Here is a 15781-nt window from a genome sequence, read left to right as displayed (position 1 = left end):
AGCCGTGATGGGAGTTGTAGTCAACGACTTCTGGGATTCCCTGGTGGGAGGGAAAACTGGGGCCAGGTTAGGCAGAGAGATTCTGAGACAGCCCAGGGCGGCCCTGAAACCCGCCTCCACTTCAACTTCCTGAGGGAAGAAGAGGTTTCAGTCCACAGTTCTCTCAGCAAAACATCCGAGGCAGATGAAAAACAGGCAGGGCGGGAGCAGATGAAAAACATCTGCCCGCTCAGGAAGGGCCGAGGTGCTCCACAGAAGACAGCAGCCTTCCCGCTGACAGGGACTCCCAGATGTTGTGGACTACAACTCCCAGAATCCCCAGCCACAATGCCTTGCTTGGGGATTCTGGGAGTTGTAGTAGTCCACAACCGTTGGGAATCAGTTAGACCAGTGTTTCTCAAACTTTTTGGAGTCAAGGACCACTAAATTCTTCGTGCAGTTTCAAGGACCGCTACATTCTTCATGCGCAGTTTCCCGGACCAGCAGTTAGTAAAGGGGTTTCAAGTCTGTCTGTCTGTCTATCAGACTTCTATACTGCCCAAAACTTGCATCTCTGGGCAGTTTAGAATGAAAATAATATAAGCATTAAAATAATTAAATTTGGAATCTTTTGCAAACATGGAATATTAGGGGTTCTTAACCTTGGGTCCCTCAGTTAAACTCCCATAACCCCCAGCAACAATGGCATTTGGCCATTATGGCTGGGGATTATGGGAGTAGAAGTCCACCAACGTCTGGGTACCCAAGGTTGAGAACCCCTGAATCTAAAAGCCTGGGTGAACAAATTTGTCTCCAGTATGTCTGGAGTGGAGGTGCTTGTGATTACTCAGTGGAGAGGGGATGTTGGGCCATTAGAAAAATTCAAAAGCTACATGGGGCCAATGAAAACAACATACAAGCAAGCCCCACTGATGCAAGAGGGAAACAGCGTTCCCTCTCAAGGCGCCTTGACCACAACAGGCAGCTGGGTTTCAATCAACCAACCTTTGGCTGCAAACAATGAGCATGCAAGAACCAGCAGCCCTTCAAGTGGCGCCCACTGCCATACTTTTTCCTCCATGCCCCCGCACCGCATACAGTTTGAAGCTGTAAAGATAGGGAATAAGATAGCTGTAGGAAGATCTCAGCAGCACGTGGAGGCAAGGCACAAGAAGGGTCCCATGCCTCCGTGATACTCTTCCTCTTCCGTGCCATGTGCAAAATTGAGGAAGTGAGTGCCTTGATTTCAGTTGTGGGGGGGGGTTGACTCCCAGTCAGGGACCGGCACTCAACCCTTCGGGGACCGGCAGCGGTCCAGGGACCGGTGGTTGAGAAACACTGAGTTAGACCACCCCCAGCTTCCCTTCCCGACCACCTGAGCTGTTGCCGGACTACAAAAGCCACCAGCCCCAGCCAGCAGATGATGGGAGCTGTAGTCCGGCAAGGGCTGAGAACCCAAAGTCGAGAACCCCTGCACTGGGGGGGTGCACATTTTATTCAAGAGGAACGGGACTCTTGTTGTTGGGCCTAGCAATGATGCGAGTTCAACAACAGCCGGAGGGCCAAGTCGGCCCACTCCTACCCTAGAGCAGAGGAAGAGGGCTGTGGTTTAGGCTGCTGCTGTCGCTGCCACCCCATGGCCAGATCAGCTTTGCCCTGAAGGAGGGTTACCAAAAATAAGAGAGTCGAACTGTGTGCTTGCAAGGCCCCCCCTCCCTTTCAGCTCCCACCTTGTGGCTCTTCCTTTGATTGCTTCCAGAAACACATTTATTTTTAAGCTGGCAGGCCCCGCGCCTGCAGCTCCGATGCCTTATCAGAGAGCCAGGAAGACAAGACGCTCCCCAGAACATCCTTTTCCAGCTGCCCAGGGCTGGTCAACGACCGTAATAAAGATTATTATTAAGAGCTGCCCAGGGGGGAGGCAGCTTGCTGGCGAGAGCAGAAGCAACGCTAGCCCTCCTCCACCTCTCACAGGCACCCTCTCTTAACACCCCTGCCAGGTTTTGCTGGCTGAGCCATTGCTCAAGCTGTTCTTCGCCCCTCCGCCGGAAAAAAAACACAAGCCATTTCCACTGCCCTGGAATCCAAGGGGGGTGGGTGGGATGCCCGATTAACAGGGACCCAAATGCACCAGGAAACTCACGCGCACCAGAGTTGGCTTGCTTCCATTGGGCACCCATCAGCGGCAATGTTTCAGGAAGCTGCCACATGCTGAGTCAGACCCTTGGTCCACCTAGCTCAGTATTGTCTTCACAGACTGGCAGCGGCTTCTCCAAGTCTGTAGGCAGGAGTCTCTCTCAGCCCTATTTTGGAGGTGCTGCCAGGGAGGGGACTTGGGACCTAGATGCTCTTCCCAGAGCGGCCCCATCCCCTACGGGGATTATCTCCCAGTGCTCACACATCAGTTTTACTTAATGCAGATCTCTTTCTGAAAGGAATAGCATCTTCCTCCTTTCCCCAGGCTAGGGAGAGGATGGCCCCCTGGGTTTTGTACAGGAGTCCTCTGCTTCCTGAGCAAGAGGATACCAGAATCCGTCTGCTCCCCCCCCCCCCAGAAGACAGGTAGTGGGGCTTTTTTTGCAGGGGGAGAGAGAGACCCTGGTGGTGGGCTACAGCTCACCATTAATTGGCAAAGTTAATTTAAAAGTTTTATTCCTTTATAAAAAATCTCTTTCCAGACAATTTCGGAAGATGCGAATAAATTACTGAATGAGAGTTTTATTTTGGAATACTCAAAAAAACAAAAGGGGGTGGGGAGAGAAGCTTTCCTAAGTACTAAAACGTCCAGGGAAATAAACTAGAAATTGGGGTGTTTTTTTTTGTTTTGTTTCAAAACACCCTAAATAGAGATGACACTCACCCAGGAACTTTGGACCTGGGATGGCATCCTCCGAACAGGAAAAAGCGGCGGCGGTGTGAACGGTGTCGACAACAAAGAAGAACACGACAATTCGGGGTGAGAATATGAGAGTAGGGGGCCAGCAGGAGGACTGCTTTGAATAGAGCCTGCAGCAAAACCAGAGGGGGCAAAGCCCAGAGAGAGCGAGGGTCTCCAGCCTCGGCCTCCCAGTCGAATCCCCCCACCTGGCGTTTGGCGGACGAGGAGAACTGAGAAAGAGACACCTTCCTTGTCTGGTCAACGCTCACGTCTGGGCTGGGAAACGGCAAGTGAATCGGCCACCGGCGAGCTAACTTGTGCCTGGGGGGCAGAGTTAAGGGGACGCAGGCCTGAGCTCTGCTTTCTGTAGGCTGCCCTGTCCAGGGTCTAGCCTCCGGATTCCTCCCAAGGATGGATAAGCCATGTTGCATCGTTCTGGCTTGGGGGTGGGCGGGGGCGCACATGTTAACGTCCAGTTGCATTTTGTACGGAAATCCGGAACACTGTCGCTTAGGAGTAGAGGCCATGGCTGCTGCTGCCGGGACTGGAAAGGTGGAGCGGGGAGCTGCTGTCGGCCAGCCCACAAATTCGAGAACTTCCCTTGGGGCTTTGTGGCGGGGCACAGAATCAAATGGCCGGGGGAGGCAGCAACAGGGCCCCACTGGCCCCTGACCCACCTCCACCCAGTGAGGAGCCCTTTGGCCAGAATGCAGCCACACACACACACACACACACACACACACACACACACACACACACACCCCCGCCCCCAGACTAGGCCGCCTCCAAGCTGAGCTCGGGCTGGCCCCAGACATCCTCCTCCTCCTCCGTGTTCCGACGGCCAATGGGAAGAAAGTGAAGAGAGAGGCGGGAGGCAGGGCCGGGCAGGCAGGCGGGAGGAAAGTCCCCCGTCCCAAGCAGATCCCGTCATTCGGCACCCTCCGGCTGGACAGGCATGTCCTTCCGAATATTGCTCAGAGAAGCAGCGGCAGCGTGGACGAGAGAAACGGAGGGCCCCAGGCTTCCTCCTGGCAGGCAGCGGGGCGCCATCTCCTCCCGCCCCTGTGCAAGACGACCGGGCGGTTCACCTTGGGGGCCGGAGGGGCTTCCTAGACCAGCTGGCCGCTAAAAGCCGTACTTGGCCTGGGTCTGGCGCCGGCTGAGCTTGTTTTCGGCCCACGTGTTCTTCAGCTCCAGCTCTCGCTCTTTTGCCTGCCAGAAAGAGAGCGAGCGAGCAATGCATTGACTTCCCAGAGAAACCCCGTCCAGCCCGACAACCGCCCGAGACACTGCTCAGCCATCCCATCAGGGTTCGGAGGTGAAGCTAGAAACCTCTTGGGCTCCCCCTGGTGGCTCTGGGGAGTTCCCCGGCTGCTGCCACCAGAGGGCAGCAACGCAGAGCACCAACCCGGCAGCTCCTTTGTGACTGCCAGAGTCCAGCCCTCTCCTCAAGCCTGTGCCAGAGGGTCACAGGCCCGGGACGTGATCCGCACCAGCAGGAGGGGGGCATACCTGCTGCGCGACCCACGGGGGTGGTGGTGGTGTCAGCATGCGAGACGGCAGGTTTGTGGGGTGGGGGACGGGCCCGGGAGGGAGACCTTCTGGGTGTCACGGTGAAACGCGGCACAAGGGGAAGAACTGCCCCTCGCCGGGGGCGGGGGGGGAGCCCTCACCTGGTGAATCAGGTATGTGATCTGGTGTTTCCTCCGCTGCTGGCCTGTGGGCTGCTCGCCTTTTTTCTAGGGTGGAGAAAGAGAGTAAAAAAGTTATGGTCCCCGAGAAGAGGCCCCCGTCTGGAGGGGACGAGGAAGCAGCCCCCTGACCCCACAGACCCCTCCACCCCACCCCACCGCCGCCCCTTGGCAGGACTCAGCTCTCTGCTGCTGGTCCCCCCAGTGCCCGAGGACGGGCCGCTGAAGCCAGGGGAGGAGGGGAGCAGCCGACCCCAGCCTGGCCCCCCGGCCCCTCACCTTGCTGAAGGACTTCATGTTCTGCTCCTCCGTCAAGGACTTGGTCAGCCACTGCTGGGCTCCGCTCAGCTGGTCGTCCCCCTTGATCTCCACAAAGTTGATCTCCTCCCGCCCGCGGTTCCGCTTGCCTTGCAGGCGCTTGAACTGGACAAGGAGAGGGGGGGGGACACAAACGTAAGGAGGGCGGCCTTCTACCGCGTCAGGCCCTGGGCCCATCTAGCGTGTTACGGTCCACCCAGACTGGCAGCGGCTGCTCCAAGGAGAGTCTCTCTCAGCTCTAGCTGGAGGGGCCAGGGAGGGGACTTGGGACCTTCTGCCCAGAGCGGCCCCCTCCCCTCAGCGGGGAATCTCTGAACAGTGCTCACACGTGTCGAGGAGCCTCCCATCCAAATGTAAGCCAGGGCAGACCCTGCTTAGCAAAGGGGAGCCTTCCCACGTGCGAGCACAAGACCAGCTCTCCTCCCCAGGCTGGTGGGTGCCCTTCAGACCCTCCCGCCCGACCAGCGTCCCAGATTCGGCTGCGGATGGGGTTTCTGGAGCCCACTGGGACCACCAACGAGTCCAGGGATGAAATGCAGCCAGAAGAGCAGAGCTAGGGAGCTGTCCCGGAACGACCTCCATCCCAAGGCAGAGAGGCCCAAATGCAGACCCCAGAGACCATTTTCTCCAGCAATCTTTGCACGCCAGCCATTTCTTTCCCCCTTGTGGCTAGGGATGTGCCCGAACCGGTTCGGAGGCCCTTTTACAGACCGGTTCGAAAGTCCGGCAGTTTGGCCTGTTCGAAGGTGGGTAGGGATCGCTTGAAGGACCAGGGATGGTGCTCTTACTTCCCCTGCCGGCGCTTTAAGACACTCTTGCGAGTTTTAAAGCACAGCGCTGGCAGGGGAGATGGGGGGGGTTAAGAGCACTCGCGCCAGTCCTTAAAGCTACCCCACCCCAGCCAACTTCGAACTGGCAGTTGCCGGTCCCACGCACATCCCTACTTGTGGCTGTGGCGAAATTCTGACAAGGTGCTCTGTGGGGAGTTCCTGAGCAGCAGAGGGCCAGAAGTGTCCGAAAGCCTCTCTGGCTATTTCCCCCTTCTCCGAGTGGCCGTCCCCAAACTGTGAAGACATTCCTGGGCTCTGCTGCTTTTTGCAGGCAGAAGCGCTTGGGCAGGAGAAGGCATTTCATTAGACCCGAGAGAGAGAGAAAGGTGCAGCATTGAGGGCCTCAGCCTGGCATCGGACTCGGGGCCGAAGCACCTCTCTGGGTCCTGGTTGTTGCAAGATAAAGCTTGATGAGCCCACCGAGAGATCCACCCTACCCTCCCACCCACACCAGTGGTCCGTCTGATTGTTTTTATCTCTGGGAGGAACGAGTTTTGTTCTGGGCGGCAGAATCAAGGCAGTGTGTGCATTCAGAGCGGGGCCTTCCCGAACGGGATCTAAAATGAACTGAGCAGACATCCGAAAACTCGTGAACGTGCGCATGCCTTAGAGGGGACAGTGACCTGCACACTCTCTTTGTCTCTCTCCGCAAGGGGGTGCCTGGCCCTCACCCACCAGCCACGCTCCGTGGCCCACCACACAGCCTGCCCCAGATGCCGAGGCCAGCCGGCCTCGGCGACACTCCCAGGGCGTGGAGCCGCTCACCGCTTCATCGTCCATGAAGGAGGAGGCGTCGCTGCTCATCTCCGGGGGCGGCCCCAAGGTGGGGTCTGTTTCCTGGTAGTAGCTGCCGCTGTAGTATTCCTGTCGCCAAGAGGGGAAAAGGGGGTCTCTCAGGAGCAGAAGGGAAGCCTGCCCCACGGCCAGCTGCTTTTTGGTCCCTCCACCGCAACTCCACCCAAGTCGCCCATATACCCAAACTCCCTCCTCGCCCTGCCCCACAATGCCTTTGGCTTCTCAGACTCCCGCCTCTCTCTCGCCACCCTTCCCAATCCCGGCCTCTTGGGATCTCCTTAAGGTCTTCTCCAGGCTGGGGCGCCGGATGTCGGGGGACTACAGCTCCCATCAGCCCCTTTGGCCAAAGGGCATGATGGGAGCCGTAGTCCACTAACATCTGGCGAGCCCACCGACGGCGGAATGGCCCTCAAGATACCGGCTGCGCGCTGGCTTTCTCACCGGGTAGTACGCCCCGGTGCCGCCGGCATCGCTGTAGCCAGGATACTGATTATATGGCTGGCCGCCATACTCCTCCCCGGGCTTCGGTGCCCAGCCGTGCGAAGCGGCACTGGAACCCGGCGCCGTCTTGAACTCCAGAGGGGCGTTGGCGGCCGCGTCCTGGCCCTCCGGCTCTGTCCCGGGCGGCAGGTCGTCCGGCACCACCACCACGCTGGGGTACACGTAGGCCTCGGGGCTGATGGCGGGCGGCTCGCTCCGTTCCGACAAGGAGAAGTAGTTCTCGGGGGCCACCTCCTCGTCGCTGTCGTTCTCCTCCTGGGTGATCTGCTTGGTCACCTGCAGGGCGGCGCTCTTGGCGGCAGCCTTGATGGCCGACGGGGAGGGGGTGGTGGTCGGGGCGCCCGAGGGAGCCTGGAGCGGCAGGCGGGGCTTGGAGGCGGGCACCGGGGCCTTGGCGGGCTTGGCCTCCGCCGAGTTCTCGGCCGCTTTCCTGGAGAACGCGTACGGCAGGAGGAGCCGGTTAGTCTCTTTCACGGTCAGGTTTTTGGGCTGGGGAAGCAGGGCGGACAGGCCGGCTCCTTCGCTGGGCCCCTGAGGAGGAGGAGGAGACAGAGAAGGAGAAGGTGAGGACGGTCCCTTTTCGGCCGGCCCTCTCGGATCCCAGAGCCAGCGGGGCTGCAAGCTTGTGCCAGAGGAAACCCAAGAGGGAGCTGGAAGTGCCGAGGGGCTGCAAGACCAGGACACTCCTGCAGCCCAGCAATCCAAGGGGGGAAACGAGGACCCCAAGGACCAGGGTGGGGGCTCCTCAGGCAGAGCCCACCCCCACCCTCCATCCCTCAACCCAGCCACTTTTTAAAAAGCTGAGCTCAACCATGTCTGACCAAAGGAATGGCCCTCCTCTTTCAGACCCAGCTGTTCTCCGAGCCCAAGGCAGACAAGTCCTCACCTGGATGTGGGGCTGCTTCTTGGTCGGCTCATCTTCCTCCGAATCGGACTGAGAGAGAGAGAAAGAGACAAAGAGGGAACTGAGCACAAAAAAGGAGAACAGAAGGCAATGCCTTTGGTGGGCAACTGACATTTTGTTTACATTTTAATCTCTGGTTTGTTTTTAAATTGTTAAATTGTTTTAAGTTTTTTTTGTATATATTTGCAACTTGTTTTATGCTATTGTTAATCGCCCAGAGGTGAAAGTTTGGGGCAGTGTACAAATTTGGTTTATAGATAGATAGATAGATAGATAAAATAAACTTTGAACCCAGAAGCCAGTCTCTTTTTGGGGTGAGGAATGAGTGTGACCACCGAGGTCCAACCCTGTGACCACCGAGGCCACACACCCAAGACCAAAGTCAGGTCAACACTGCAGCCCCCCCCCCCCCCCCCGTTGGTCTTGTGGTAAGCATGGCTGGCCCTCTGAGCTAAGCAGGGTCTGCCCCGGTTGCATATGAAAGGGAGACTTGATGTGTGAGCACTGGAAGATCTTCCCTTCAGGGGATGGAGCCGCTCTGGGAAGAGCAGAAGGTTTCAAGTTCCCTCCCTGGCAGCATCTCCAAGAGAGGGCTGAGAGAGACTCCTGCCTGCAACCTCGGAGAAGCCGCTGCCAGTCTGTGTAGACAATACTGAGCTAGATGGACTAATGGCCTGACTCAGTATATGGCAGCTTCTTATGAAACTCTTTGCTAGCCCATGAATTGTGTGGCTTAGATATGAGAAAACCGTCTTCTGCCTCCCACATTCCCTCCTGCTGTAACTCAGTGATAAGGACTTGCCATCAACATGTCTCCTTCAGCCCCTGTGCACTGTGCCCAACCAGAGCACCCGGCCTTCCAGACATGGCCCCAAACTGGGAGTCGTCTTCATCACCTCCCTGCCTGCCACAGCCCACACTCCAGGACTCCCTTGCCGCTTCCTGCAATCCTGGAACCTCAGGGGCCTGAGAGCTAAGAAGCCGAGAGCCCCGGATTCCCAAATTTCACCCTCCGGTGGAGCCAGATCCTCCCGTTTCATTTCTAAAAGAGGTAGGGAAACCTAGGTTCTCAGAAAAGAAGCGGATCAATCTGCTTTTTCCGGCTAAAGGGAGCAGAGGCCCGGATGGGCCCAGAAGAACCTTTCAAAAATGATTACCGCAGCTGGACATGCATCTGCCCACTTTGACTCTACCAAAACCGACCTCTTTGCTTCTGCAAAGACACAAGGCTGCAGCGACTCCTTCTACGTGGGCCACCTTTTTAAAATGGTAATTCCCTTGGATTGAGCAGGGGGAGAGCAACTGGCCCCGTCCAGCCCCAACACAGCATCCTCCCAGCGGCTGCTGTCAGCTGTGTGTTTCTTTACACCGCAAGGCCTTTTTGGGACAAGGAGTCCTCTGGCTCTTCTTTCTTTGAGAAAATCTGTGCTGAAGGCCAGTAAATAAATACCATCAACAAGAGCAGGAACTGGCTTTCACGAGTGAATGATTTCCACCAAGTCTGGCAGCTGGAACCTCAGAGGCACCGTTATAGAGGGACGAGCTCAAGATGGAGACACCGGAAGAGCTGCCTTATACCGAGTCAGATCACTGGTCCATGTCGTTCAGTATTGCCTACACTGACTGGCAGCGGCTCTCCAAGATTCCAGGCAGGAGTCTCTCCCAGCCCGACCTGGAGATGCTGCCAGGGAGTGAATCTGGAACTTTCTGCACACAGAGCAGACATTCTGCCACTGAGCTATGGCCCAGTCCCCGAAGGCAGGGCTGCACAACTCTGGCCCGCCAGCTATTTTCAGACTACAAAACCCATCACCCCCCACCAGAGTGCGGTTCACATGTAGTCTCCCATCCAAATGCAAACCAGAGCAGCCCCCGCTTAGCAAAGGGGGGGCAATTCATGCTCGCTTCCACAAGAATAGCTCTCCCCTCCATGAGATAAGTCGATCATGTGCTCTGGCACCAGCGATGCTCCCTGCCCCCAAGTCGCCCGGGGGGAAAGGGTTAGGGATAATGTGTAGATCAAGCCGCTGACACTTGGCCGGATTAGTCAGCGGAAGGCAACCGTGGTGAGCAAAGGCAATGCTTAATCGGCTGAACTGTTGATGAGCCAGTGATGCACCCAGGTTTGCTGGTAAGGCTCAGATCCCACGGTTCTGGGGAAACGTCTCCTTGGCCAAGGGGGCTATTTCTCGGACGTGGAACCTAAGAAGGCCAGGAGCCAGTTCGACACACCGCAGACAAAAGCTGCCGAAATACCCTGGAGGCTGACTGCCAATCGGACACAGGAGGACACCAAACTGTGTGCCGCCCTCAGGCCGAGAATGGGATCTGATGCTGCAGGGCTGGTTTGCTTCCTGATGGGAAGCGTGTGAGCGTTTACTCAGGGCCCTTAAGGCCACGGCCAGACCGCCCCCGGACCTTGCTTGCCGAGTTCAGTGGGACTGCCGCCTGAGTCAAGGATTGCAACCAGCTTCTAGCCTGCTGCATGTTTGCCGACCGTACTTCACTCCCACGGAAGGCGGCACGGGGTGCACAACCAATTCCACCCCCAGCACCTTGCGGGTTTACTCAAAAAAAGCTCAACGTGATCGATGCCCAGACAGACAGACAGACACACACGTGTTGCAACCAACTCTATGTGTGTTTACTCACATAGAAGCCATGCTTGACTTCATTACTACTACTACTACTACTACATACACACACAACACTTTCCAACAGAACTTATCCAAACGGTTTACATAGAAAAAGTAAATAAATAAGACACTTCCCTGTCCCCAAAGGGCTCACATTCTAAAAAGAAACGTAAGGTAGACACTAGCAACAGTCACTGGAGGGATGCTGTGCTGGGGATGGATAGGGCCAGTTGCTCTCCCCCTGCTAAATAGAAGAGAACTGCCATTTTAAAAGGCGTCTCTTTGCTCAGTTAGCAGGGGTCTAAGATGCATATTCCCAAGCATGTGTGGGCCCTTATTCCATGGGATTTATCCCCAAATAAACTCAGGCACAAGCAGTGTTCCCTCTAACAGGGATTCCCAGATGCTGTTCATTACAACTCCCAGCATTCCCAGCTGCAATGGTCTTTGGCTGGGGATTATGGGAGTTGTAGTCAATAACATCTGGGAATCCCTGTTAGAGGGAACACTACATACAAGGTTGTGCCAGGGACCACAACATCCCACCTCAAAACCACTTTTCCTGCAAAATGTCGGGCACAGCCCTTCAGGCATAAGGCCTCACCTTATAGTTAAACCCTCAGACTAGTTACGCAGAAGTCAGTCCCTCTAAGTTAAGTGAGCCTTCTTTCCAATTAAGTGCATAGAGGATTGCAGCTCATGTGTACAGAAAACCACTGCATTCCTTGGCCCATTGTGGCTGGGGTGGTGGAAAGGAGGAGGAAAGGTACCACCAAGTTCAGGAGGATGCCAGTGTGACTAACAAGTAGAGTCAGGGAAGCTATAAAAGGGAAGACAACAAGAAAAATGGAAGTCCTGCCCAAATGAAGAGAACCGAAAGGAAAATAAACTGACAAAAGAGATGGAATAATAAAAACTTATTTAAATATACCAGAAGCAGAAAAGCCAAGGAGACGGTTGGACCCTTTGATGATAAGGGCATGAAAGGGGCTATTAAGGAGGAGAAGGAGACTGCAGAGAAGCCGAGTTCTTTGCATCTCTACCTTCACCTCTACCTTCACGGCCGAGGATACAGCACATATACTCGCTATGGAACTGAGCTCCTCAGGCTTGGAAACAGAAAAACTGGGCCAATTTGAAGTGACAAGGGAAGACGTTCTAGATTGTCTTGGGAAACTAAAAATTAACCAATTGCCAGGGCCAGATGGCGCCCACCTAGGAGTTCTGAAGGGACTCAAACGTGAAACTGCAGGTGCCCTTTTCTGTCTGTAGAGCCCTACCTGGAGATGCTGCCAAGGGGTAGAACCTGGGACCTTCTGCATGCAGAGCGGATGCCCGGCCGCTCCTCTAGGGCCCCAGCCCTACAGGAAGCTGCCTTGTACCAAGTTCGACCGCTGGTGACTCTAGCTCAGCTTTGTCTAGGCTGCACAACTCAGATGCCCTTGTGGGCCGGAACCATCCACAACTTGGCATGCAGGGGCCGAGGTCAGTTTTTAGCACATTATTACATTCAAAGCAAAAATATTATTAGTTACTTGTGGATCTACTCCGCCTGTCGACAGGCCCATAGTTTTAACCAAGGATAGCGGCCAGAAATTGGGTCCTGCCCCTGCTCAGTCAGTGCGGCCTCTGGAGTGCATGCCAGCCCTGATTCAATGCCAAGTCCTCTCCTCTCCCGAAATTGTCATTGCTTTCAGGCTGCAAGCCTAGGCATGCTTACAGGGGAGTGAGCCTCACTGGGTACACCATGGAACATGTTTCTGAGAAAACATGTAGAGGCTGGCGTTATAAGGCAGCTTCCAGCTCCTGTGTTGCTGTGGGATACTTGCGGGCCAGTAAAAGAGTCCCTGGGGGCCAAATCTGGCCCCCAGGCCTTATGTTGTGCAGACCTGCCTCTACTCTGACTGGCAGCAGCTCTCCCAGCCCTACCTGGAGATGCTGCCAGGGGCTGCACCTGGGTCCTTCTGCGAGCCAAGCAGATGCTCTACCCCCAGGCCTGCTCGATTTAGCCACCCCACCACCACCGCACAAGCTGTTTTTGGACTACAACTCCCATGATCCCCAACCACAGCAGCCAGGAGCCAGGGATTATGGGAGTTGTAGGCCAACAACTGCAGAAGGGCCGAAGCTGAGCAGGGCTGGGGCCTCCCTGGGCCCAGAGAGTTATTTCAGCAGAAGGAAAAAGTGGCGGGGGGGTGAGGGGGTGGGAAGAGAGAGCGAGCGAAAAGGAACAAGGCCAGGTCCCTGCCCCGCAGGCGCATACAATACGAAACCCGAGAGGGGAAAGAGAGTGTGTGTGTGTGAAATGGAGGAGGAGCGCCTCAGGCCAGGCGAGGGGGCCCCGCTTAGGACCACACGAGACGCCTCCCCTCCCACCCCGGCCCTCCCTAGATACTCACGTCCCCCGGGCGGAGTCGAGGGGCCGCGATGCGGACGGGCTGCGTCCTCTTCCTGGGCTGGGGCTCCTCCGAGGGGGCGGCGAGGCCCGCTCCCAGGCCGGGCTTGGAGCGCGGCAGCGGCAGGGAGAGGAGGAGCCCGAGGCCCCCGCGCCCGCCTTGGGGCTCCCCGCCGCCTCCGCCTCCCCCTTTCTCCTCTTCCTCCTCCTCCTCGGTGTCGCTCTCGCTCTCCTCTTCCTCCGTCTCCTCCTCGCTGCTGGCGTAGGCCACTAAGGACATGGCCCCGGCTGGCGGCGGCAACTCCCAGACAAGGCCGAGGCTCCCCCGCCGTACTAGGCCGCGCTGGCTGAGCGCGGAGCCCGCTAGGCCGCAGCGGTCGCCATGGCAACGCAGCCCGCCGCCGGAAGGGAAGGCCCGGGTGGGGCGGGCTCGAGCTTCCGCCCTCCCCGCTGGCCCAGCGCCTCCGCCGCCCGTCCGCCAAGCCTTCGCGCAGCCTCGACCTCCGGCTGCGGGTAATGGCCGCTCTGGAAGCGGCAGGAGATTTCGCTCGTCTCCTCGCCTTCCTCGGCGCAAGAGCAGGAGGAGGGAACTACGACTCCCAGAGGGCGCCGCGGCGGAGGGTGCCTTGGACGCGCGGGTATCCCGCCGCGCGGGGCTTGCCGGGAAGCCGAGTCTTCTCCCGACCACCTCCGACCTCCAGGGAGGAAATGTCACCATTCCCATCATCCCACCCGAGCGCCGCGGCCTACGTGCTGCCCTGCTGCTGGTGCACGCAGAGGTAGAAACAAAAGGAGTCCAGAGCGATGCATCTCGTGCCTTGGATGGGGAAATCGAGTATAGATCTTGTCTGAGTTTATAAGAGCTTAGGCCTGCTGCCAATTCCACTGCTAAATCTGCAGCAGGCAAGTGGTGGGACAGACCACCTGTCTGCAGCTCCAGCCACCCCCCTCAATACACACACACACACACACACACACACACACACACACACACACACACATTTCTAGGCTGTAGCAATGATCAGTCTAGAAAAATTGCCCCCACAGATCCTCCCCAGCACCCAGGATCCTTGTTTGCATGTAGATACCTTGTGCTTCTCCATGTTACAAAACTCTCCCCATCATAATTACAGCGCTGCTGGATCAGGCCAGCTGGTCTTGGGGTAACAAGCATGATGGGTCCCCTTAGCTGAGCAGGGTTCGCCCTGGTTGCATATGAATGGGGGACTTGATGTGTGAGCACTGTAAGAGATTCCCCCCTTAGGGGATGGAGCCGCTCTGGGAAGAGCATCTAGGCTCCAAGTTCCCTCCCTGGCAGCATCTCCAAGATAGGACAAGATTTTTTTTAATTGAACCAACAAACTACCAAAGCATACAGTACGTTGCCAAAGCACAATTATATACAAAGTGGTTGTTTGTACATGACATATCTACAAAGATTTACACACAAGAATTTGGAAACACACAAGTTATGAAGTATATGCAGGTAGTACTGTAACTCGGGGGTGGGGGATTACAAGAGAGTCTCCTGCCTGCAACCTTGGAGAAGCTGCTGCCAGTCTGTGTAGACAATCCTGAGCTAGATGGACCAATGGTCTGACTCAGTATATGGCAGCTTCCCAAGTTCCTATATATATCTTGTAGCACCGAGGACGATGTCTTACATCAAAACGTCTGCTATTTTGTTACATCTGTGGTTTAGATTTTTTATGTTTTAAACTTTTGAATGTTTTTAAACTTTAAACTTTTATTGCGCATTAAACAGTCATTCAAAAAGCTTTGTAGTGTGGAAATGCATATTTCATTGTCCCTATACCATCTGTATCTTTTAGTATTTCAGTGGGGTTTTTTTGTTTCTGGTCAGTGATCAAAATACAGATCCGTTCATTCATTCCAATTATGCATTATGTTTGATGTAGTTTCATGTATTATTGACAGCAAGTCAGGGATTATAATAAAAGAAAGGCATGCATGCATTCATCCATCTCCTCCTCTGTAAACCATACTCACAGCCGAGCTAGGAAGAACATGAACATCTCCCTGGGCTGGGAAGAAGCACAGAAAGCTGGCTGCTGTTCTTAAATCCTTCCCTTATGCCTATGAGTTGCTTGCAGCTCCACCTTGAAGAAGTAGAGGAGGCGGGAATCCTGCATGCCAGTCTAGCTTCTCCTACCTCTATGGCGCCTCGTTTAGGGAAACAAGAGCGGCGGGAAAAAGTCTTAAAATGGCCGCGCTGGGCGGGCGGGGCCAAGAGGAGGGAGGCGGGGCTTAAGGGGCCTGCTCCATGTGCGAGGGGGCCGGTTGCTGCTGGACACAGAGAGGTCCCTGCAGGGCCCGAGAAGGACATCAGGCAGCCCCCAGAAAGGGCAGTTTAGTGCGCCTGGTTGCAAAGCGGAGCATGCAGGCTGAAAAAACCCCGATAGGCAGTTTTCTGTGCCAGGATGAGGACGGAGGGGGCTGGGAAGCAGCTCCCGCCATGCCTCTGCTGAGCACCCACCGCCCTTCTGCTGCAAGGCCGCACAACTTCGGTCCTCCTGCAGATGTTGGACTACCACTCCCATGGCCCTTTATTATGGGCCACTGTGGCTGCAAGGCCCAACAAGGCATGCCTAGGAGCAGGGGTGCAGAATGCCCTCTGCACCCCCAGAGATGGGGCAGGAGCCGGCCCTCCTGAACGGCTCCTTCACTCCCCCTACAAACACACCTCGCTCTCTGCCCCCCCTGGAAGGGCTCGCGTTCTGCGCCCAGGAGCAAGCTCACTTAGGTCCGTGGGGCATGAAGCGAGGAGGCCCGATTCCCAGGGGGCAGCCCCACTGATCTTGGGTGTGTGTGTCCAATCCTGCTCCAGGGGGCC

General features: G+C 56.3%; 1 protein-coding gene across 1 annotated transcript; it reads right to left on the bottom strand.

The window, feature by feature from the left end:
- Positions 1-2681: 2681 nt before the first annotated feature.
- On the bottom strand, positions 2682-13660 carry PRCC (proline rich mitotic checkpoint control factor). The gene is made up of 7 exons (XM_053277992.1): positions 12932-13660; positions 7879-7926; positions 6933-7523; positions 6462-6560; positions 4828-4971; positions 4531-4596; positions 2682-4069 (listed from the first exon to the last, which is right to left on the bottom strand). Exons 1-7 carry the CDS (start codon positions 13652-13654, stop codon positions 3983-3985), a joined length of 1758 nt encoding a protein of 585 aa, XP_053133967.1. The 5' UTR covers positions 13655-13660; the 3' UTR covers positions 2682-3982.
- Between the last annotated feature and the right edge of the window lie 2121 nt (positions 13661-15781).

This window comes from Hemicordylus capensis, chromosome 14, assembly GCF_027244095.1.
Source record: "Hemicordylus capensis ecotype Gifberg chromosome 14, rHemCap1.1.pri, whole genome shotgun sequence".
Lineage (NCBI taxonomy): Eukaryota > Metazoa > Chordata > Lepidosauria > Squamata > Cordylidae > Hemicordylus > Hemicordylus capensis.
The sequence above is the reverse complement of the archived record's forward strand: the minus strand, read 5'-3'. Positions and strand labels throughout refer to the sequence as shown.